This window comes from Mastigoproctus giganteus, chromosome 6 (assembly GCF_048544385.1).
Source record: "Mastigoproctus giganteus isolate SK-2022 chromosome 6, ASM4854438v1, whole genome shotgun sequence".
NCBI lineage: Eukaryota > Metazoa > Arthropoda > Arachnida > Uropygi > Thelyphonidae > Mastigoproctus > Mastigoproctus giganteus.
In genome coordinates, this window is record NC_143580.1 from 160,989,258 (window position 1) to 161,014,851 (window position 25,594).

Genomic DNA, 25,594 nt, shown 5'->3' on the forward strand with positions numbered 1-25,594 from the left:
TATTGCTCTTATATAGAGCATTGATCAGATCCCGATTGGATTATGGTGCTCCACTCTATGATTCTGCCCGTAAGAATTCACTACGATGGCTAGATCCTCTGCACCAGTCCCATCCTCTGATCGTACAAATCCTCTAATCACATCGTACAAACAGCATGTCTCATACAGTGGAAAGAGCAATGGCACACCCAAACCAATAATAAATGCTACCAATTAAAACAGGAACCAAAGCTTCGGCGCTCTAGCGCAAAAACAGTGCGAAGAGAAGAAGTGGTACTTGCACGAATAGGACACACATCTGACTCACCTCCATCTACTGACAGGAGAGGATCCTCCTAAGTGTCCACACTGTTCAGCACTCTTGACAGTGAAACATGTCCTGATTGAATGTCCACACTATCAACATGACAGAATATCCATCCTTTTTTCTTTGACAAATCTACAAGAACCGATGACACTACGACATATTATTGGTGAAGATGCAAACATCAATGAATTTTTCTCTTTTATAAAAAAAATTGGACTATATCAAAAATTCTAAAAGATTTTGGTAATAAAAAAGAAGCAGTTACATCTGAACTTGGTTTTTAGCTTTTTTCTATGAATAGGCGTGCTATAGCCACGGCAGCTTATGCACCCCTAAATCCCCATAACATACACACACATACACACACACAATACTTAGGTAGTCATTACATGATTGGGCAGTATGCAGGGCACAAGATCGCAACACGTTTGAGCACTACATCCTTTTTAATACCAGTTAATCGTAAAACAGATGAATGAAGCCCTGGGAAATAGATCATAATGTTTTTAATTGTTGTGCAAGTTGTCAGCAAACAGTATATGCTTTCACCATTCCAAGTTTAGTTGTTTTCCATTTGTATCGACGTTGATGGCAGTCTATCACAATGGTAGTATGGAAGTTAAAAACAGACATGTTTGAAACAGAAAGAGGTAAATGTTGCATTCGAATAGAATATTATAAATGTAGTGAAACAAAAACATTTGGCACTATGGAAGTTTTAATTTTTTTGTGCACTAACAGATTAGGCACATCAAGTAAAAATGTTACTGTTGATTAGGAAAAGAAAGGCTTAATTGTCTTGCTACATGAACACAACCACTCTGATTTCTCCAATTATTTAATAAACCATAAAAAAATCAGTTCGGTTCTTAAGCAAAAAGCAATATGTGATGCAAGAAGTAAAAGAATGTGTACCATACTAAAAAGTTTAAATGATGCTTTAACTCAACTGCATGATGATGCACAAAATCAGATATCAGCACAAAAGAACTGGATGCAGGGAATAACTTTGATATTATATACTTGGATCTTAGAAAGGCTTTTGATACTGTTGCACATGGAAGACTGCTGCACAAATTGGAGCAGTGTGGCATTGGAGGCAAATTGCTGCTATGAATAAAGGGGTGGGTGAGGGGGAGACGACAGAGAGTGGTAATCAATGGACACTGCTCATCGTGGACTAATGTTATTAGTGGAGTCCCTCAGGGTTCAGTATTGGGTCCTTTATTGTTTTCTGTATTTATAAATGATATTGATGATGGTATATCAAGCTTAATGTCCAAGTTTGCAGACGATACGAAGGTTGGCAGGGTTGTCAAGGACACTACTGACACTATGCTGCTGCAATAGGATCTGGAAAGGTTGAGCAGATGGGCTGAGAGGTGGCAAATGAAGTTTAACATTGACAAATGTAAAGTACTACATATGGGAAACAGCAACCCCAGAGCAACGTATCAACTCTGTGGTACTACACTGACAGTGGTAGAGAATGAAAGGGACCTGGGGGTGGTTGTGCAGGCAGATATGAAGTTCTCTGAGCAGTGCAGACGGGCTGCAAGAGTAGCTCATGGTGTATTGTCAATGATATATAGGAATTTTTCTAGCAGGGATAAGGAGGTGATTATTCCCTTGTATAAGGCAATGGTCAGGCCACACCTAGAGTACTGTATACAGGCCTGGAGGCCTCATTTCAAGAAGGATGTAGAGCTGCTGGAACGAGTACAGAGAAGGGCAACAAGATTAGTGAATGGAACAAAGGGGTGCTCTTATGAAGAAAGGCTTAAGTTTTGTGAATTACAGTGTCTGGAGACTAGGCACCAGCGAGGTGATCTGATAGGGGTGTACAAAGCCTTGAATGGTTTGAGCATGCTCAATGCTGATGGGATTCTTCCTCTTGAATCACCTGAGAGGGCATAAATTCAAATTGAGGAAAGACAGATGTAGGATAGATGTGCGGAAATTTGCCTTTAGCCAGCGGGTGGTTGGTAGGTGGAACAGACTTCCATCCCTTGTCGTGGAAGTTGTTGATAGCCTAAATAAGTTTAAGGCTCAGCTGGACAGGTATTTCGAACGAACAGAAGGGTAAAGTGGAAGTGGTGGTTATTTTTTATTTATTTATTTTACTTTATTTTTTTTTTTGGCTGATGCTGCATAAGCTTGCTTTCTTGCATCAAATGCCTCTACTAATGCTAATGCTAATTGATGAAAAGTTTTATGATATGCATTGTGGCCGATGTGTGTTCATATTTACCAGTAAAGAAAACATGGAAATTTTAAGAGAAACAAAAGACGTTTTTTTTTTGCAAAATGGCACGTTTTCTTATTCTCCAAAATTTTTTTGCCAGTTGTACACCATCCATATATGTAAGAATGGTTTTTACTTGCCTGTAGCCTACTGTTTTATGCAGTCAAAATCAAGTGACGCTTATATTGAAGTGTGGACCACATTAAAGGAAATTTGTATGGAACTCTACTGGTCATGAGCTAAACCTTATTAAACTTTATTTAGACTTAGAAGTACTCAATCAGCAGTATTTGTGTTTCTGGAATGCTAAATACTGTAGTAGATTGGAAAATTCAGGATGACAAAAATTCAAGAATCACTATAGTCAAAATACAGAAATAGAGACATGTTGAAAATATACAATATACAGAATAGACAAATGGTTGAAACATTGTTTTGCACTCAGTTTTACCTATTAGTAGGTTTAGTGCAATGATTGCTACTGCCCCAACAATGCCTTTTCCTGATTACATTCTGGACAATTATATGGCAAAGACTCCCTTTATCCTGTCTAAGTACAGGCAGAAAAAATGTGAATCCCTCATCCCAATATATATCAAGTTTGTAATGTACTGGATATTCCAACTGAAACTTATGTTAAACATTTTAGAGAAAAACTTGAGGAAAGAAAAGTAAAGAGTATTAGAATAATACAAAAATTGATTTGGCATTAAAGAAAATAATGGGACCCAGCTTCCAGATGAGTTAAATATAATTAAGAAACAAATGTACAACAACAGCATGTATTTCTTTTGTGTGTTCAGATTCTTTTATGTAATATTTTAATTTGTCATAGTGTTGTAAGTAGGTTGAAAGGATTTAAATTATACACTGTGCATAAGTGGCTGGACTTTTAATATATTTTTTAATATATTTAGAATAATTTCTGTCATTTTTTATTTTTATTTTGTAAATAAATTCCATTAATTGTCCACTTGGTCTCATCCCTGCAAACCTTTATTAATAGAGGAATGTTTTCAGCCAAATACATTGTCAATAATTAATTCAGTGAAAATAGAACTCAATAAGTTGCTAGTGATAGGAAGGAAAACTTAAGATTGATTGCAGAGAACTAATAAAATAACACTATGACCATGCTGAACTCAGTGGTTTATATGAACTTGTCTATTGCTGCATCTGTTTATGTATAACATATAATATAGTATGTATATAGACCTAATTGTATATATTTTTTTACTCAGTTTGAAGTGTTTAACTTTACTTGGTTATGTCAGTATATGCATTTCTCTTGCTGTTCAGCTGTTTATTGTGGTTCAATAATAAAAAAAAAAAAAAAAAAAAAAAATTAGTGCCCAATCGTGTACTCTGTTTTAAACAAAGGATATAGCTGCTAACCCCGCAAGGAGGTTCAGGTAACATAATTGTTATTGATATGAAACATAACTCCACTCATGTGCTTGTTTAAAAATCAGACAGGTGAATAAAGCAGAAAATTACTACCTTCTCTTTTTGTCATGTCACTAGCAATCTTTTGTGATAGAGAATATATTCTCCCTATGTGATAATCTCCCTCGGACAATATCACATTTGGAAATGTGATAATTGGACATTGTGTAAAGGGAAGCAATGATGATTTCCTGACTCATCTTTTTTGATTTTTATATAAGGACATAAGGGTGGAGATATTCCTGCAACGTTGTCTGGGTAAAATATTACTAAATATTTAGACAGCTAACCCAGATGCCTTTTTTATCCTGACAAATTAGTAAAAAAGTGAAGGATTTCCTGACTCATTCAATTTTTACATTTTTAAACAAAGGCATAGGAGTGATATATTGCTATTCTTGTGAAGTCGTCTGGGTAAAATGTTACTAAATTCAGAGCAGCACTTAATTTACAGTACTTCAGTCAGATAATGGAAAAGAATTTGCAAATATAGTTATTAAATTAGCTTTTACCAATGGAATTGTTAAATCCTGGGATTTACTGTATTCGGCAATAAAAGTCTGAAATCAAGTGAAACATTTTTCTTTTTACCAGCACAAACTGGTAATTCCTTAGATTTATCGTGTTAAGAGTGCTAAATGTGAAATAAAGTGAACATTTTGGGCTTTTACCAAAGTGAATTGGTAAATCCTAGGATTTATGATTACAGTAATATATATATATAGGTGGCAAGAGGGAACCCATGGTGTCCTATTTATGATTTCTTTAATGTTTGCATGTAGAGGAGAAGTCATAATTTCACAATGTTCGCATTAGTAGTGGCAAATGATGCAAGAAAGCAAGCTTATATAGAATCATCCAAAAGAACACTTCTTCCCACATTAAATTTATTCAAACTACTCATATCCATAACATCAGATAGATGTTTGTTCCATTAATTAACTACCTTCTGGCTGAAACCAAGCAATTTTATATGCATCTGTACTGTAATAATCCCTCCTCAATTTAAATTTATGCCCCATTATGTGTGTTTGTCTGAGCAGGAGTAAGGGTGCCATCAACATTTAACATAAAACTTTAAACATTCTGTCAAGATCACCTTGCCTTTTTTATTCTCTACTACCTTGCATACGGTACCATACCCAAGAGATGCTCCAAGTAGTATCCCGATTACTGTTATTAATCATCCTACCAACCTTTGTATCATTTACAAACTTGGACATTAAGTTTTATATCCCTTCATCAGTGTTATTAATAAACTAGAATACCTGTGGCAAATATTTTGCAAAAACTTTTTCAGAGAAGAAGTTCAGATTAATATCAAAATATTATAATTATAAAAACCTTTTCTTGACTCTCTTCCTTGTTGGCTAAGGTGTCAGAGGGACTGACTTGGGTAAAAATGCAGTTTGATAATTTTTTAGGGGTGTGACTATATTGTCCTTTAAAAAAAATTACAGTTATTGAACAAAAATTATCTGCACCTGGAAACTGCAAATGGCAACGTCGTTGAAAGTCTGGCCCTAAGATTTGTCGATTGTGATAACAAAAGCTAAGAAATTGTCTTTTCTTCAAAGTAAACAGCAAGTTAGTTTCACTGGGAGCGAAATCAATTGTTGAAATTTGAAAATTGGTCAGAAAATTTTTTGGAAATTTTTTTTCTCAAATTTGCTGCCAAATAAAGCCTACTGCAAAAGGAATCATGTCAAAAGCTTGTTTAGTCTGAGTTATTCATGTTTAAAGAGCATTACTTGGTCCTTGAGGCTGTCGCAGACATTATCTTAGATATGCCAGACAAGCTGTGCTTGCTACCTGGGAGTCTGAAATGCTGATGGAACTGATATTCGGGTAACACTCAAGTCAAGTTGACCCAATTTCGGCGAAGTTCAGACAGTCTGTGACAGTCAAATCCTCTGCATGCACCTTCACGATGCTGGGACTGTGAATAATCCTGGGTATAACCCCAATGTGCAAGCACACTGTGGGTGACCACCCATGTGCGAACCAATGTAAGCAGGGGTCGAAGTGTGGTGACCACACAACATGGAGGAATGCACCCCTCTGTGTTATCAGGCAATACGAGGTGGTAGTGTCTCTCATCAACGTGCAATACCACCACTTTGCTTATTGGAGGCTTGAAGTGGTGGAACCCTTGTTTAGTCTCTAGAGCTAAGTTCCAGTGAACCTTCTCCCCATTTCTTACATAATGCAGTATGATTGATGTCTTTTGAGGTTATGATGAACCCCATGACAGATCCAAACTTCCTTACATTTCGAGGGTACAGCTAAAACGGTCTTCGCCAGCTGGCCACTAGTTAGTACACCAGAGTGAAACTATTGGTAACTCTCTAGGAGGCTTCTGGATCAGCTATTGTATAATCTTGCTGCCTCTACTCTGCCAGATAGTGACTGGAGGGAGTCCGAGTAGTGTGTATGCAGGGGGCATTGTCGAAGCTACGTTATGTCAAGGATCTTGGTATATTCTTACCATGTATGCCATATCCTAAAATTTCATTACTTCATACAGCATGTCCCCCTTGTTTTCGGGGGGCATGCTGGAGGAAAAACTTATCTTACAAAAGATCTAAACCTCCCAAATACTTCCTAGTTCATTTCACAAATATACATGGTCTCAGTTCTAATTTCAGTGATGTCCATTTCCACTTACAGTCTACCAAACCACATGTACTTTTTCTGACAGAATCTCAGTTATCGGTTGATTCAAACACACCTCATCTTAGTTGCCCAAATTATTCACTGTACGATTCCTTTTATCTCAGAGGTGGTACTTGTGCATATGTCCGTTCCGATATTCCGTGTCAGAGACTTGGTAATTTGGCATCTCCTCCTTTTGATCTTCTCTGACTTAAAATCTTTATACCTCATTCTGTCATTCATCTGTTGTCTCTACCATTCTCCTAACTCCACTAATCACTTGGAACACTCTTTGACTTCCTCTCTTTGCAACTTGACTTTCTCCAGTCCAACTTTTCTAACAGTGAGATCATTTTCCTTGGTGATTTTAATGTTCAAATCTCCAGTTGGCTTCCGTTTTCTAGTCACAGAGACTAGAAAATAAGATGCTGAGGCTTTTGCAATTACTAATGACCTCGCAAAGATTGTTCATTTACCTATCAGGATACTGGACAATCCTAACCATACAGCCAACATGCTTAATATTTTTCTCACAAAAAACCATTCTAAGTACACAGTTGAAGTGAGTGGTCCTTTACGTACCTCAGATCACAACTTGGTGATTGTTTCTTCTCCAATGGAGCCTTTATCTCATGGCTATTCCCAACCTCGTGCTGTTTGGCATTACAAGAATGCAAAATGGGATGACCTGCGAGATTTCTTTACTTCTTTTCATTTGTTGGACTACTGTTTCAAAACTTCTGATGTTAACGTTTGCTCAGATCGTGTCAGTGAAGGTATTCTTGCAGGAATGGAATCCTCTATCCCACACTCCACTTTAAAATCTCGTCCTTTATCTAAACCTTGGTTTTCCAATAAATGTCCTAAGGCTGTTCAAGAGAAGAATGTTGCATATTGTAATTGGTTTGTTTCCAATTCTTCAGTTTCATTTTCTGCCTACATCAAAGCTCGCAACAATTGTAAAGCAGTTATTAATCAGTCCAAACTAGATTTTGAACAGGCTGAGAGTAGAAAACTTGCTTCTTGTCCTAATGGTAGCCGAGAATTCTGGTCTCTTGCCGAAGCTATTGGCCGCAACTTTTGCCCATCTCTGCTCCCACCTCTGTCAAAACCAGATGGTTCTGTTGTCATTTGAGCCCAGGATAAAGCTGACCTGCTAGCATCCCATTTTTCTTCCAACTCGTGTATTAATGATCTTGGTAAACACCTCCCACCATTTCCAACACACTCCATTCAATGCCTCCTATGGTCTTCCTTCAAAAGGATGTCAGAAGGATTTTGACGAATCTTGATGCTAAGAAAGCTCCAGGTTCTGATGGTATTTCTCCACTTGTTCTCAAAACCTGTGCTCCTGAACTTACCCCTGTTCTTTGCTGCCTTTTTTCACTTTCTTATTCCAAAGGTGTTTTTCCTTCTGCTTGGAAATTTGCTCATATCCAGCCAGTTCCTAAAAAGGTTGACAAATCCCTCCCATCCAATTATTCGTTCCATTGCAATTGCTTCTACTCTTTCTAAGGTAATGGAGAAATCAATTAACTGCCAACTCTTAAACTACCTAGAAACCTTCTGTCTGTTCAATGATCGCCAGTATGGATTCCATCAGTATCGATCCACTGGCGATATTCTGACTTATGTTACCTATTTATGGACAAATTCAATGGAAACATTTGATGAAACACAAGCAGTTGCTCTTGACATCTCAAAGGCTTTCAATCGTGTTTGGCCTAAAGGTCTTCTAAACAAGCTTCTATCTTATGGTTTGCCAACTATTTTTTGTAATTGGTTATCCAGTTTTCTCTCTGACTGCTCACTGGGGGTGACAGTAGATGGCTCTCTGTTTTCTAACTTTTCTACTAATCAGATCTTTCCCGCCATTCTTTTCCTTTTGTGTATTAATGACCTTCTTCCATTGACCAGAAATCCTATCCATAGTTTTGGCTGATGATACCATATTGCTTTCTTTCCAGTTTGAGAAACCTCGCCCTGCTCAATCAGCTTCAAATTCTCGAATATCCACTACCAATTCCTTAAATGCCGATCTCCAGGTAATTCTACAGTGGCGAAAAGACAACTTAGTTGATTTCAATCCTTCTAAAATTCAGTCCTGTCTTACATCTCGCAAAAAGGATCCTTCTGCTCCTGTGCTTATCTTTGGTGACATTCCGATTTCTAGGCAAGATGATATATCTCTTTTGGGGATTATCCTTACTACTAATCTCTCTCTCTTGGCACAAGCACATTACAAATATTGCTTCCTCTGCATCAAAAAAACTTGGTTTTCCCTTTCACTGTCGGCATTACTTTTCTTCCAAACAGCTGTTCATCCTGTACAAATTGCAAATCCACCCTACCATGGAATATTGTTCCCACATCTGCGGTGGGGCCCCCAAAACCTCTTTCAGACTTCAAGATTCCATAGGTTAATTAAGGTCAGTTAGGTTAATTAATGACTCCTCTCTAACAGAGTCTCTCCACTCGCTGTCTCATAGATGTACTGTTACTGCCGCATGCCTTTTCTACAGATACTTCCATGGGCACTGATCTTCTGAATTGTCTTCTATAATTCCAGCTCTCTCCCTTTCAAACAGTCTGAACATGTGCCACCCACCAGAGTGCGCCTCAGTAGCCAGGTGGGAAGGAGCAGCAGTGCGTAGCACACGCTTCTTGATTAGACCGGGGTTCGAGCCCGTCACCACCAAATACGAAGATTGCGGAAAGGTCAGGGAATGACCACCGCATATCCCGGAGCAATATGGCCTTAGTTGCTAATGCTCCAAACAACAAACATAACATAACGCCACCCACCAGCCAACATCCATATACTGTATAACTCGAAACTCACAGAACCATCTTTTCATCTTCCTCATTTATTCATTAACTGCCATTTTCCGGAACAACCTTCCTTCATACGTATTTCCTGAAAATTACAGTCTACAGAAGTTCAAGTCTAATGTCAACAAATATCTTCTTTCATCTCAACCTCCAATCCATCCACGGTGCTAAGTACTATAGGTTCTAATACTTCTCGTGTTAGCATTAGTAGAGGCATATGATGCAAGAAAGCAAGCTTATTCAGCATCAGCTAAAAAAAAAAAAAAAAAAAAACCACTACTCCCATTTCACCCCTCCGTTCGTTCGAAATACCTGTCCAGCTGAGCCTTAAATTTGTTTAGGCTATCAACTTCAACAACAAGCGATGGAAGCCTATTCCACAAACCAATTGCCTGCTGGCTAAAGGCAAATTTCCGCACATCTATCCGACATCCGTCCTTCCTCAATTTGAATTTATGCCCTCTCAGGTGATTATTCTGAGCAAGAGGAAGAATCCCATCGGCATTGAGCATGCTCAAGCCATTCAAAGCCTTATACACCTCTATCAGATCACCTCGCCGATGCCTAGTCTCCAGGCTCTGTAATTTGCAAAACTTAAGCCTTCCTTCGTAAGAGCAACCCTTTGTTCCTTTCACTAATCTTGTTGCCCTTCTCTGTACTCGTTCCAGCAGCTCTACATCCTTCTTGAAATGAGGCCTCCAAACCTGTATACAGTACTCAAGGTGTGGCCTGACCAATGCCTTATACAAGGGAATGATCACATCCCTATCCCTGCTAGAAAAATTCCTGTATATCATTGACAAGACACCATGAGCTACTCTTGCAGCTCGTCTGCACTGCTCAGAGAACTTCATATCTGCCTGCACAATTACCCCCAGGTCCTCTTCATTCTCTACCACTGTCAGCGTAGTACCACAGAGTTGATACGTTGATCTGGGGTTACTGTTTCCCATATGTAGTACTTTACATTTGTCAATGTTAAACTTCATTTGCCACCTCTCAGCCCATCTGCTCAACCGTTCCAGATCCTATTGCAGCAGCATAGCATCAGTAGTGTCCTTAACAACCCTGCCAACCTTTGTATCGTCTGCAAACTTGGACATTAAGCCTGATACACCATCATCAATATCATTTATAAATACAGAAAACAACAATGGACCCAACACTGAACCCTGAGGAACTCCACTAATAACATTAGTCCACGTTGAGCAGTGTCCATTGATTACCACTCTCTGTCTTCTGCCACTCAACCATCCCTTTATCCATAGCAGCAATTTGCCTCCAATGTCACACTTCTCCAATTTGTGCAGCAGTCTTCCATGCAGTATCAAAAGCCTTTCTAAGATCCAAATATATAATATCAAAGTTATTCCCTGCATCCAGTTCTTTTGTGACTACATCATAGTATCCAATCAAATTGGTCAGACAAGACCTGCCCTTAACAAAACCATGCTGTGTCTGATCTATAACTGAATTCTTGTCCAGATGATCCTGCAATGCTTCTTTAACCAGTGCCTCCATTAATTTTCCTGGAACCAAAGTTAAACTAACAGGTCTATAATTACTTGTGTCAGCCTTTGATCCTCCTTTGTGAATTGGGGTTACATTGGCACATCTCCAGTCTATGGGTACCTCCCCTGAGTCCAAATAAGATCTCATAATTATAGCTAGGGGTTTGCTTACATCCTTTGCTGCCTCCTTTAATATAACTGGATAGATCCCATCCACCCCAGGTGCCTTTTTTATGTTTATCCTCAACAATTTCTCCTCCACTTTCCTCTCAGTTATTAGAAAATCATCTAGCTCACTGCCAATGTTTACTTCACCTACGACATTCCCCTTCCTGAATAACTCCTCATGTGTGAATGTAGATGCAAAATACTCGTTTAGATTGTTAGCCACCTGAGCAGGATCCTCAACTGTTGAACCATCAACATCCAGTGGACCAATCTGATTCATCCCTTTCCTTCTTGAGTTTAAATAGGTAAAGAACTCTTTTCTGTTTTTCTTTGCATCCTTTGCCAAGGATTTCTCATAATCTGCCTTTGCCTGCCTAATCTCCTTTGTGACTTGGTTACAGACCAACTTATATCTATCATAGGCTTCCATGTCACCCATTAATTTGTATGTATCCCATGCATTTTTCTTCTCTGCCATATGTCTCATTAGTTCATCTGACAACCATTTAGGCCTGAACCTTGAACAATATTTCTTGGTTGGTATGTAAAGCATGGTAGCTTCCAAGATTAGTTCCTTGAATGCTTCCCATTTTGAATTTGCTGTGTAACATCATCAGTTGGTCCCACTGTATAGAATTTAAATACTGTCTCAGACCATCATAGTCGCCTTTACGAAAGCAAAAACCCTTCCCTTTACCTCTGATGGTAGTTACCTCCTTGAGTAAATCCCACTTCAGCACACTGTGATCACTGCCACCCAGTGGTTCCTTTATCTGCAGATTCCTAATGCATGAAGAATCACTACTGATAATCAGATCAAGAGTATTACTCCCTCTGTTTGCCTCCCGAACATGCTGGTGTAGAAAACAATCATCCAATAAATCCACAAAAGCCTTGCTAGTGTGTGAGTGACCAACCCACAAATTCCAGTCAATATCTGGGAAATTAAAATCCCCCATTATAAGACTCTCTGATTTACTGGCCCATTCTATTTCCCTGTACAGTATCTTATTACACTCATCAAAGTCATTAGGCCTATAGCACACTCCTACTCTCAATTTTGATTTACCTATGCCTATATCACACCAAACTGACTCGACACTGCCGTGCCCATCGATGTCGACTGGTTTCACTTCCTTGGATTCTGTGTGTTTTTTAACTAATAGCATAATCCCTCCTCCCTTCCTATCCTGTCTATCCTTTCTGTAGATGTTGTACTCCCCAAATTCCAGTTCTGCATTCCTTATATCTGTGTGACACCACATCTCTGATATCCCAACAATATCTGCCTTTGATGTTTCGAGCAATACCTCAAATTCATCAAATTTATTTACTAATCTCCTAGCATTGGTGTATTTGCAAGTATACATGCACCTGTTTCTATTCTTAGCTACCCTAACACAACCCATGTGTTTACTTGTACCGCAATGACTTCCAGCAGTCTCTGAAATATCCTGTATCTTGTTTTTCAGGCTTCTGCTCATTCCAATAGAAGCAGTGCAAGAATCTCTTTCACCTCTGCCAGTGGCTACTGTTAATCTATTAGTCTTTGTCTCTCCCCAAGCTAGCAGTTTTCCGACCCACCTAACACTGCCTCGATAGCATCAGCAAATATTCTTGCACCCTTTCTATTTAAGTGTATCCCATCCCTGTAGAAACAATCTCTCCTGTTAACAAGTACATTCCAGGCTGAAAAAAATTCTACCCCTTGAGCCTTGCACAATCTTTCCAGGGCCGAATTGATCGACAAGGCTCTCATCATATACTCCCTCCTATCGTGTCTGGGCAGAATTGCAGACACTTTCAAATTCAACCCTACTTCACGACTTTTTTTCAACAGTTTTTTTCAAGTGTTTGGGGTTTTCATAAAAAAAAAAAAGAAAGTGTTGGCTGTCATGTTTCAGAAGATCAGAAAGGCAGACCTGGCTTGTGATGGGTGTATATTTTTAGGTTTTAAGCACCTAGCTGGAAATTTTGAAGATGGTGTGCACATTCACTGCTCATCCAGTTTGTTGTTAACTGTCCCCAGTCCACTGTTTTGTAATTTTCCTGTTCATTAATTGTGCAGTCTTTACTATAGTGGATTTGTGTTATCAGATTTAATCTTGTAGAAAATGAGCAGTACAAAGGACTCAAGTGAGTGGAGCAGTACAAAGGACTCAAGTGAGTGGAGCAGTACAAAGGACTCAAGTGAGTGGAACAAGGTAAACACCATTTGTTTTATAAAACACTTCCTGCCACCACCACAAAAAAGAGATGCATAATAGTGTGTCCTCCATTGCTAAAAGTCAGATGAAAGGCAGACTTGACTTGGTGTCCATCTCAGATCAGGCCGGCAAGCCATCTGTCAACTTGTCCCATCATAAATGCTTGTAAATTTTCAGCCTGTTGGGTAACAAAACTGAAATGGTGGCAGACAGTTTGTTCCAATGTAAATGAAGCATAAGATCAGCAAAAAGGTGCCTCATAAGGAAAGGCTTTGAATGTGTGTGCAGCAGAAGTTATTAGATAGGTACTTTAGAGATCTGGTAGAAGTTACGAGAGGGATAATAAAGTGAATGATAAAAAGTTTTCACTGTTATAAAATACTAGAATCAAGGTTAAAAAAATCAAACGTGATCATTATTGAACTTTAGAAAATTTTCCCAAATTGTTGGCAGTCAGTTGCAATAACTAGTGTGATGTGCCCTTACCAGTAAGTGCATCTTTGGACCCGTGTTCATTGAAAGTAGTCACTTTTGAGTGTTTACTGTGCAGATTGACTTCATATTTTTTCTGGGTTATGGAGCTGGTACTACTGAAACCTTTCATTGTATGGTTCCAGTTAGATGGCACAAGGCTTCACACAGTGGATATTGTGTTGGATTTTTTTTTTAAGTAAACAGAGATTGTTCATTGTGGGGGTTCTGTTTGGCCACCATTGTCACTCAGTTTACAGTTTAAGCTATTTGACTGTTTTCTCTGGGATATCTCAAAAATCCTCACACAATTGATGGAAGAGCCATTATGATTAGTGCAGATTTTTTATGGACTTCTCTCTTTTTTTTTTTTCTCCTCCATATGGTGGCTGAGTTATTTCTTTGAAAACTTCCCCCTTTCCTCAGCAAAATCAGCAATCCAATACCCTCAATATAGACAATGTGCTGATGCCTTATGGTCTTAGTTGGCATTGCTTTTAATGCACAATGTAACACAGTTGATTCGAAAGAGGAGATACGTATTTTATCTTATGTAGGGTGGCTCTGGAACACTAGTTCTACTCCGCCTTGGTACGCTGTGATGAATACAGATCTCTGTAAAAGGCCAGAAATGTGTGTGATGTTATGTTTGTGCAGTGTGTGTTTTGTTTAGTTATTTCTGGCTACTTTGTCACCAGGAAGGTGATCACCTGGAACGCCTGCCCAGTGTCTGGCTACACCATGTGGAGGTGGGCCACAACTAAACATGAATCATTGTGGGCTCAACTGTACCATGCTGAATGTTCAAAGTGACTTTGGAATAATACAAAAAAAAAAAAAAAAAAAAAAAATTACTGCTCCCAGAGCAGTAATTTTTTTTTTTTTCACATACAACTTCACTACCTTTGGTAGGTGCAATATGGCCAAAGTAGCCCTTGTGCCAGAAACTCCCATAACAACAACAAAAAAATAAAATAAATAAATAATAAAATTAAATTGATTAAAAATAAAATATGATATAAAAAAAATAAGTGCCGTATCCACTGGTGGAATGCAAGTTCATGGATACCAGCTATCTCAAACCCAGGAAAAAGTAAAATGAAAGGCCAGCAAAAAAGAAAAAAAAAGAAAGAAAGAAATCCATTGTTGGAGTGTGTGACTAGTGGATGGCAATCCTCTGCCCAGGAGCCCCAACCCGGGCACTAGCCAAATCCTGCCTGAAGCACAAGGCCAGGAAGGAGAGAAAAAAGTGGGGGAAAGAGGAAAAAGAGAATAGTTTGGTGAATAATATCTGTGCCAGTATCATCATCTATAGAAAGAAGAGATACAGAGAAACTGCAATCTCTGCTGTAAAATTTTCGTAATTTGATTTTTATACATAATTTCCCAAAGAAGAGGACATGCCGAATGTATTTCACTTTTGGGACTGTATATCCTATTTCTAAAATCACTTTAAATGAACAGTTATCAAGGTATGTGATTTTTTTTTCCTTTTCTTTTTAGCAAATGAAATGGTTTGATCAACGAAAAATTTCCAGGTAAAAATTAAAGTTTGTTCTGTAATTGCGGCTAAACTAATACTTTTTTTTTCTAATTTCAGGTATTTCAATATGAATCAGTGTAATTGATTTCAATTCTGGAAACAAGGATGGGAGTTAAAGGATTGCAATATTATTGTGAACAGAAATGTCACCAAGTGTGCCAAAAAGTTTCCATAATAGATCTAGCAAATCAACATGCAAAGAATTACCGATGTCAGCCTGTCTTGGTAGTGGATGGAAGTGCACTGCTGCAGAAATTGTATAAGGCAAATGGACTTGAATGGATTTATGGTGGTCAGTGGCGGCAGTTTGTTCATGCCATCCAGTGTTTTATCAGAGTTTTCCATGATCACAGTATTAAACTTGTTTTTTTCTTTGATGGTACTGTTTGTAGGGAAAAAAGGAAGGAATGGGTGTCACGACGTTTAAAAAAGTGCAAAGAAATATCTCAACTGTTTCAAGAGCTTGGAGTTGGGCACTGTTATTTAAATGATAAATTCTTCCTTCCAGCATCTATGGGTACTTTAACTCGTTTTATATTGAAGTATACTTGTAATGTTTCTGTCTATACATCAATTTTGGAGGCAGATCAAGAAATTGCAGACTATGCAAGAAATAATGTAGAGGTGTTTGGTATTTTGAGTCAAGACTCAGATTTCATTATATACAATACCAAAGCATACTTATCTGCCAGTCATTTGGATCTGAATACCTTATATACGGTAATGTATAATAGAGAAAAATTTGCAGAAGAAATTGGATTAAGTATATGTAAATTACCTCTGTTTTCCTGTTTGATAGGCAATGATGTGGTTCCAGCAGATTTGTTAAAACCATTCCATAAACAGTTATGTAACTGCACTGGTAGATCAGGAATCCCTGTTGTTGAACTTATCCCAAAAATTGTTCAGATAATAATAGCACATAGGTGGAAAGGGAATTTTCAGAATATTCTGGAGCTTCAAAGTATAGCAAAAATGGTATTTTCAGACCACAACCAATATAAACTTTTGGGCCAAGGTCTTATGATGTATAGCTTACATTTAGATATTGCATATACTCAGCATATGGAGTGTTACAAAACATCCCAACAAATATTAAGCATTGCGCGTTATCGACATGTTAACTGCATTAGCACACCTTCAATTTACACACTGTTGCATAGTCAAGAATATGAATCAAGTGAGCTTCTAGAAGATGAAACAGACCAAACTTTGCCCCCTGCTGCTATTATCTTTCGACCTATCAGACAAAAAATGTATTCTCTTCTGTTAAATGCAGATGCTTCATCAGATTATTCTAATGATAATTCATATCAGGCACAGCTGCAGAAAGATTCTGAAATGATTAAGGAATGGTGTGCACATGCAAGAAATTCTTTAAAGTATCCTGAACTTGTTGTCCAGCTACCTCTGTTTCATTCAGGTGAGTTGTTTTCAGTATTTAACCACTTTTGTTATGTTGAGTTGACTTTTATTCAAGCAAATGTTCCAAAACTCACCTTTTTATGTGCATACACAAATATATAAAGTGCATGCTGTCTTCATGTTTCCATCCATCTGTATGTGACAACTCATCTCCTCACTATCCAGATGGATTTTCACAAAATTTTATATTGATGTTTTTGAAAGATCTGTTAAGCCTTCCCAAGCTTTGGTAAAATTAGACCAACAGAAATTTAGTAATTTTTTCCCCATAAAATTTCAGATTATGTCTTTACATCAAACAGAAGTATGTTTCAGATGTTTGGGCAAAAGGCAGGCTAACACCAAAAGTTTCAATTTATGTTCTGAAAGTTCCTGGGAAGATTTCAGGATCAGTTCCAGTGTGATATGAGGAATGGTACGAAAGTAATGCCGCCTGTTTTTTCCCTCAGAAAATATAATTCCAACAACTATGCCTTTTATATCATTTAATCCTCAATCATTAATAAACACCTGTTATTTTCCCACTAAGTCACATTTTCTATGCACTTCTGCCATCTCTAAGTCAGAAGCTGTATTCCAATCCTGTAAAAGTCCTTACTCTTGCTCCAGATGGCTTTTCAAACACTGCTTGAGCTGCTCATCGTCTGCCAAATGCATCCTTCAGCGGGCTGAAGAGGTGATCGTCGGAAGATGCGAGATCTGGGCTGTGAGAGGGATGAGGAGGAACAGTGCACCCCCAGTATTGCAATGGCCTCCATTGTGCCAAACTGGTGTCGGGTTGTGCATTGTCATGGAGAACAACCTCATTAAGGTTTTTGTCCAGTCAAACTCTATGGATGTGGGCTTTCAACTTTTTCATTGTTTCCGCATATCAATGAGGTCCACAAGCAAGACCCCATCTTTGTCCCAAAACACTGTCGCCATCACTTTACAGGTGCCTCCTTAGCCAGGTGGGAAGGAGCAGCAGTGCGTAGCACATGCTTTTTGATTAGACCGGGGTCCGAGCCCTTCACCACCAAATACAGAGGATGCGGAAAGGTCAGGGAATGACCACCGCATATCCCGGAGCAATATGGCCTTAGTTGCTAATGCTCCAAACAAACAAACAAACAAACAAACCATCCATCACTTTACCGACAGAAGGCTATCTTTTTGAACTTCTTGCTTGGTGAATTTTGATGGTGCCACTCCATTGACTATACATGTATCTACATTTCGGGGTCATAATGGTGGATCCAGGTTTTGTCACTTGTGACTATGCATGAAAGAAAAACCTCTCCTTCACTCTTGTAGTATTGGAAAATTTCCATACAGATGACTTCTGGGTTTCTTTGTGGTTATGTGTCAGCATTTTCAGGACCCAATGGGTGCAAACTTGTTGCCTAGTTTCTTTATGGTGGTTATCACAGCAGGTTTCCCTATACCTACTGCAGTGCACAGTTTGCGTGTTGTGATGCAGAGGTACTCTTATCAGTGTGTCGATCTGACTCTTGTCGCTACTGGCTGGCTATATTGGGGCTTTTCAGCAATGTCTCTTTCCCCATTCTTAAAATGTCCCAACATTTAACTGTACTCACATCTACAGTATTGTCACCATAAACATTTTTGAGATGCGGATGGATTTTGATAGGCATCACTTCTTCCTTGGTAAGAAATTCAATCACCACTATTTGCTTGATACATATATCTGTAACATCCACTAGTTTGAACTATCCGTGTGCTGTAATCACAAGACTAATCACATCACCACTCAATATGGTGAAACTAGAGGCCTCTAGTCACTCTGACATGCGAAATGACAGTGCCACATTTGAAAACGAAAAATTAGAAGGCATTACTGTACTTTAGTACCGGTCCTCATAGCTCCTACATAAATCTGTATTAGTTTTAGATATTCAAGTATTACTTGTAAAGAAAAAGATGGATCAGTGCAAATTTTCAGCCTGTTGTCCTGCTAAGATCAGTTAAAATCTCATAGTCCCCACCCTGTCCTCCCCACAAAACTATATATATATATATATATGTATTTACACATACACATATATATTAATTTAAAATATATTTATTTATTTATTTAAAACAGATAAAATTACTAGTCAGAACAGATTAATGCCATCAGAAATGATTTGATATTATATTTGCCTGAGAATATACAAATTCAATAGATATAGCATAAAATGGTACCTATCACGACAGATTAAAATTTAAAAACAAAATTGGCAGTGAATATCTGCAACTTACAAAGGACCCCCATCAGCCTCTATATAAAGCAAAGCTAATAATAATCATAATAATTCCATAATTACAAAATGCAAAATCTAAAATACCAAAAAAAAGCCGAAAATACCAAATTTTACCAGTTATTATTGAATAAGCCTTACATTGAAAGGCATGTCACCATGGGGCTAGTGCCTCTCAATATATGCCATCAAGAACAACCAAAACTATCTCTTTCTGCTAGTTATATGCCAGCCTAGCCATATTTATGTTATACTAAATACAGTATAAATCATAAGTTAAGTTGAAATTAGATTAAGTTGAAATTTGAGTTGATATAAGTTCATTTAATAATAAGTTATCTGAAATTACGTTATGAAATTAACGGCAGACTGGAAAAAATAACCGCTAGTCCTACAGATAGCAAAAACTAAAATAATTAATTTAAACATTATTAAAAATTATTAAAAATATATACAAGTGTTTCCATAACCTATGAAAAAATTATAACCAAGTGTATCTGTTACTTGTGAAAAGCAAAGCAAAAGCATGAACCAATATTGATGCAAAAGGAAAAGGCTGCAAGGATAGAAATAGTACCTCAGTCTCCCTCGAATACTCTAATAGATTTTGAGGCATAAGGTATTAGTTAGATAGTAAACAGATAAGAGCAAAGGCAAAGAAAATGAATGTAAACTACTTTGGAAAGTTACCGGGGATGTAAAGCCCTGTCTCTTAGCAGTGTTCCTGATAATTCATTGTGTAAAGAAGCATGTACTTATAATAATTATTAAACATGCATTTATGTATCTGAAATAAAATTAAAATTGAAATTGCATGTATCAAGTACCGATTAAATCTTAAAGAACAAAGCAATCTTTACCAATGCATCAGAACTTACAGAAACATTTTTGTAAGTTCTGATGCATTGGTAAGGATTGCTTTATAATTTCTTTAATATTATAATTTGTTTATTTTTATAGGCTACGTTTTCATTTTTTTGGATAAATCAATCATTGTTTAAACAAACTAATTAGCTAACTAATTTCATTGTTGAGAATGTAACCCCTATTTTTAACATTATGTATATGGAAAATAAATTCCTGCTTTATGAGTTTTTGCTTTACGAGCGCACACGCTAGGAACGAATTAACTCGTAAAGTTGGGAACTACCTGTATTTTTCTTATGTAACAGAAACATTTGGTTATAATTTTTTCATAGGTTATGGAAACACTTGTATATATTTTTAATAATGTTTAAATTAATTATTTTAGTTTTTGCTATCTGTAGGGCTAGTGGTTATTTTTGCCAGTCTGCCGTTAATTTCATATAATGTAATTTCAGATAACTTATTAAATGAACTTATATCAACTCAAATTTCAACTTAACATAATCTAATTTCAACTTAACTTATAAGTATAACATAAATATGGTTAGACTGGCATATAACTAGCATAAAGAGATAGTTTTGATTGTTATTGATAGCATATATTGAGAGGTGCTAGCTCCACGATGACGTGCCTTTCAGTGTAAGCCTTATTCAATAATAACTGGTAAAATTTGGTATTTTTTGGTATTTTAGATTTTGTATTTTGTAAATATGGAATTATTATGATTATTATTAGCTTTGCTTTATATAGAAGCTGATAGGATCCTTTGTAAGTTGTTTTTGAATTTTAATCTATCGTGATAGGTACCATTTATGCTATATCTATTGAATTTGTATATATATATATATATAGATACAAATTCATATATATATATACACAGTTGGTCGCGAACTTATGACTGACTTCTGTCTGACTGACAGGTCGTTCGATATGGTCATATGTTGGCCATATATTTATTAACCTTTCTAATCTTTTTATCATCTTTATAATTTATTTTTATAATCTTTTAAATTTTTATCATATTTTATTTTTCATTTTAAATACAGTAATGTTTTTATCCTTTACTTAGCGATACTGTACATACCTTCGTTTCTATGCCTAGGCTATCTCTCTCTATGAGGTTAAATTCAAACGTTCTTTACATTTTAACTGGTTTATTATTCATACTGTTTATAAAAAAACAAAACTACAATCTATAATTATATTGCACATAATGTGAAAAATAATACTGTACATAATGTACTGTAAACACAAAAATACAATCTAAAATTAATGTAAAAATTAATACAAATGAAATTTACAAACTCAATTTTTAATCTTTGCTTGTGCTGAGTTGTGCATCGTCAGGGTCATGTTCTTGGGTTGGGGTAGGAGATGTTTATTTATAGAGACATTATGCAAAGCAAATCTTTTTTTAAAACGTTTAAACCACCCAGTACTAGCCTGAAAATCTTCTGCGTAATCGTCTCCAGCACGTGATTTTAAACTCTGAAACAAACTTCTAGCCTTTGCTTGCACTGTGTTTTTTTTTTTTTTTTTTTATGTAAACCAAAACACGAGAGGTGTTAGAACCTATAGTACTTAGTACCGTGCTTGGGTTGGAGGTTTAGAAGAGACAAAAGAAGATATTTGTTGACATTGGACTTCAACTTCTGTAGACTGTAATTTTCAGGAAATTCGTATGAAGGAATGTTCCAGAAAACGGCAGTTGAATGAATAAATGAGGAAGATAAAAAGTTGGTTCTGTGAGTTTGAAGTTGGACAGTAAATGGATGTTGGCTGGTGGCGGCACGTGTTCGGACTGTTTTGAAAGAGAGAGCAGGAATTATAGAAACTAATTCAGAAGAACAGTGCCCATGGAAGTATCTGTAGAAGAGGCATGCAGCAGAAACAGTACGTCTATGAGACAGAGAGTGCAGAGATTCTGTTAGAGATGAGTCATTAATTAACCTAACTGCCCTCTTCTGAATGGAATCAAGAAACCTGAGAGAGGTTTTGGGGGCACCACCCTAGATGTGGGAACAATATTCCATGGCAGGGCAGATTTGCGATTTATACAGAGTGAGCAGCTGTTTGGAAGAAAAGTAATGCCGAGAGCGAAAGAGAAAATCAAGTTTTTTAGATGCAGAAAAAGCAATATTTGTAATGGGCTTGTGCCAAGAGAGATTAGAAGTCAGGGTAATCCCCAAAAGAGATATATCATTTTGCCTAGAAATCGGAGTGTCACTAAAGATAAGCATAGGAGCAGAAGAATCCTTTTTGCGAGATATAAGACAAGACTGAGCTTTAGAAGGGTTGAAATCAACTAAGTTGTCTTTGCCCCACTGGAGAATTACATGAAGATCGGCATTTAAGGAATTGATAGCAGATTTTTGTGAAGTTGAAGCTGATTGAGCAGGACAAGGTTTCTCAAAATGGAAAGTGGAATGCAATGTGCTATCATTGGCAAAACTATGGATAGGAAACTATGGATATACAAGAGGAAAAGAGTGGGGGAAAGAACTGAACCTTGGGGGACACCGGCATTAGTGGAGAAGTTAGAAGACAGAGAGCCATCTACCATCACTTCAGTGAACGATCAGAGAGAAAACTGGATAACCAATTACTAAAAACAGTTGGCAACCATAAGATGGAAGCTTGGTTAGAAGACCTTTATGCCAAACATGATCGAAACCTTTGAGATGTCAAGAGCAACTACTTGTGTTTCACTGAACCTTTCCATTGAATTAGTCCATAAATGGGTAACATAAGCCAGAATATCACCAGTGGATCGACACTGAATCCATACTGGCTATCGTTAATCAGATGGAAGGTTTCTAGGTAGTTTAAAATTTGGCGGTTAATTGATTTCTCCATTACTTTAGAAAGAGTAGAAGTAATTGCAATAGGACAATAATTGGATGGGAGGGATTTGTCACCCTTTTTAGGAACTGGCTGGATATGAGCAAATTTCGAAGCAGAAGGAAAAACACCTTTGGAATAAGAAAGTGAAAAAAGGCGGCAAAGAATAGGAGTAAGTTCAGGAGCACAGGTTTTGAGAACAAGTGGAGAAATACCATCGGGACCTGGAGCTTTCTTAGCATCAAGATTCGTCAAAAGGCGGCAAAGAATAAGAGTAAGTTCAGGAGCACAGGTTTTGAGAACAAGTGGAGAAATACTATCGGGACCTGGAGCTTTCTTAGCATCAAGATTCGTCAAAATCCTTTTGACGGAATACTACAGGAGGCATTGAATGGAGCGTGTTGGGAATAGTGGGAAGTATTTTGCCAAGATCAGGACACCAGACAGGAAAAGTTGAGTAATTTTCGTGTCCCCCCATCTATTTCCGTCGCTAATGGAGCTAAAAGTTTAAAAATCACATTAGCTATGAGTTATTGATGCTTATCAAGGGAAACTATTCCGATTGAAATGTATCATTTACTTTTTATATTAAAATTAAAAAAACAATTTTTTATTGCACTTCGATTCTTTGTACTAAGTAACTCTCCTTTTGGTGACAAAAAGTTTGCTAAATAGTTAGTTAATAATTAGTAGTAGTAGTAGTAGTGGCACATGATGCAAGAAAGCAAGTGTAGGAGCTTATGCAGCATCAGCCAAAAAAAAAAAAAAAAAATCACACCATTCCCTCCAAATGCCTGTCCAGTTCCTCCTTAAATTTATTTAACCTATCAACTTCCACAACGACGGATGGAAGTTTGTTCCAGCAATTAACCACCCGCTGGCTAAAGGCAAATTTCCGCACATCTATTCTACATCTGTCCTTTCTTAATTTGAACTTATGTCTCCGTAGGTTGGTAATCTGAACAAGTGGAAGGATCCCATCAGAATTCAGCGTGCTCAACCCATTCAAGGCCTTATAGACCTCAATCAGATCACCGCGCAAGTGCCTAGTCTCCAGCCACTGCAATTTGCAGAACTTAAGCCTCTCTTGGTAAGAGAATCCCTTCATTCCCCTCACCAATCGTGTTGCTCTTCTCTGTACACGCTCAAGCAAATCTACATCCTTCCTAAAATGAGGCCTCCAGACCTGTACGCAGTACTCAAGGCGTGGCCTGACCATTGCCTTATACAGAGGGACAATCACCTCCTTTTCCCTGCTAGCAAAATTCCTATATATCATTGACAAAACCCCATGACCCACCCTAGCAGCCTATCTGCACTGCTCAGAAAACTTCATATCTGACTGCACAATTACTCCCAGGTCTTTTTCATTTTCTACCACCTTAAGTGTAGTACCACACAGTTGGTACGTTTCTCTGGGGTTACTTCTACCCATATGCAGTACTTTGCATTTATCAAGGTTGAACTTCAGTTGCCACTTCTTAGCCCATCTGCCCAAATTATCTAGATCCTGTTGCAGTAGCACACTGCCATTACTGTCATTAACAACCCTGCCAACCTTTGTGTCATCTGCAAACTTCGACATTAAGCCTGATATACCTTCATCAATATCATTGATAAATACACAAAACAACAGTGGACCCAACACCGAACCCTGTGGGACTCCACTAATAACATTAGTCCACGAAGAGCAGCACCCATTGATTACCACCCTCTGTCTTCTCCCACTTAACCATCCTTTTATCCATTGTAGCAACTTACCCTTAATACCATTCTGCTCCAATTTGTACAGTAGTCTTCCATGCGCAACAGTGTCAAAAGCTTTCCTGAAATCCAAGTATATGATATCAAAATTATTTTTTGCATCCAGTTCCTTTGTGACTACATCATAATAACCAATCAAATTTGTCAGACAAGACTTTCCCTTAACAAACCCATGCTGTGTTTGAATTATTGCTGCAGTCTTGTCTAGATGATCCTGCAATGCATCTTTAACCAGTGACTCCATTATTTTACCCGGAACAGAAGTTAAACTAACTGGTCTGTAATTACTTGTGTCACCCTTCGATCCACCTTTGTGAATTGGGGACACATTTGCACATCTCCAGTCCGTGGGAACCTCCCCTGAGTCCAAGGATGCTCTCATAATTATGGCTAAGGGTTTGCTTAGTTGCTTTGCCGCCTCCTTTAAAATAACTGGATAGATCCCATCCACCCCAGGTGCCTTTCTTATGTTTAACTTCAACAATTTCTCCTCCACTTTGCTCTCAGTTATTACAACATCATTAAGCACACTGCTACAATTTGATAACCTTCTTCCATTTTCAAACTGTAATAATTCCTCACGTGTGAATGTAGATGCAAAATACTCATTCAGTTTGTTTGCTATCTGAGCAGGATCATCAACAGTCGAACCATCGATGTCAAGTGGACCAATCATATTCATCCCCTTCCTTTTAGAGTTTATATAAGTAAAGAAATCCTTGCTGTTTTTCTTAGCATCTTTTGCCAAAGATTTCTCGTAATCCACCTTCGCCTGCCGAACCTCCTTTGTGACCTGATTACAGACTAGCTTATATCTGCCACAGGCTTCTGCGTCACCTGATAATTTATATGCATCCCATGCATTTTTCTTCTCTGTCACGAGTCTCATTAGTTCATTTGATAACCATTTAGGCCTAAACCTTGAACGATATTTCTTAATCGGTATATAAAGTCTAGTAGCTTCCACGATTAATTCTTTGAATGCTTCCCACTTAGAATTTACTGTTTGTAACATCGTCAGTTGATCCCACTGTACAGAATTTAAAAACTGTCTGAGACCACTGTACTCCC

The 25,594-nt window shown here is 37.6% G+C and overlaps 1 protein-coding gene across 1 annotated transcript in view; it reads left to right on the top strand.

The window, feature by feature from the left end:
- LOC150084705 (constitutive coactivator of peroxisome proliferator-activated receptor gamma-like) overlaps window positions 1–25,594 on the top strand; it is an 81,064-nt gene that overhangs the window by 9,914 nt on the left and 45,556 nt on the right. Inside the window, exon 2 of the mRNA XM_090375438.1 lies at window positions 15,443–16,808. Coding sequence (XP_090231564.1) covers window positions 15,491–16,808 — 1,318 coding nt within the window. The 5' untranslated portion in view covers window positions 15,443–15,490. The remainder of the gene's footprint in view (window positions 1–15,442; window positions 16,809–25,594) is intronic.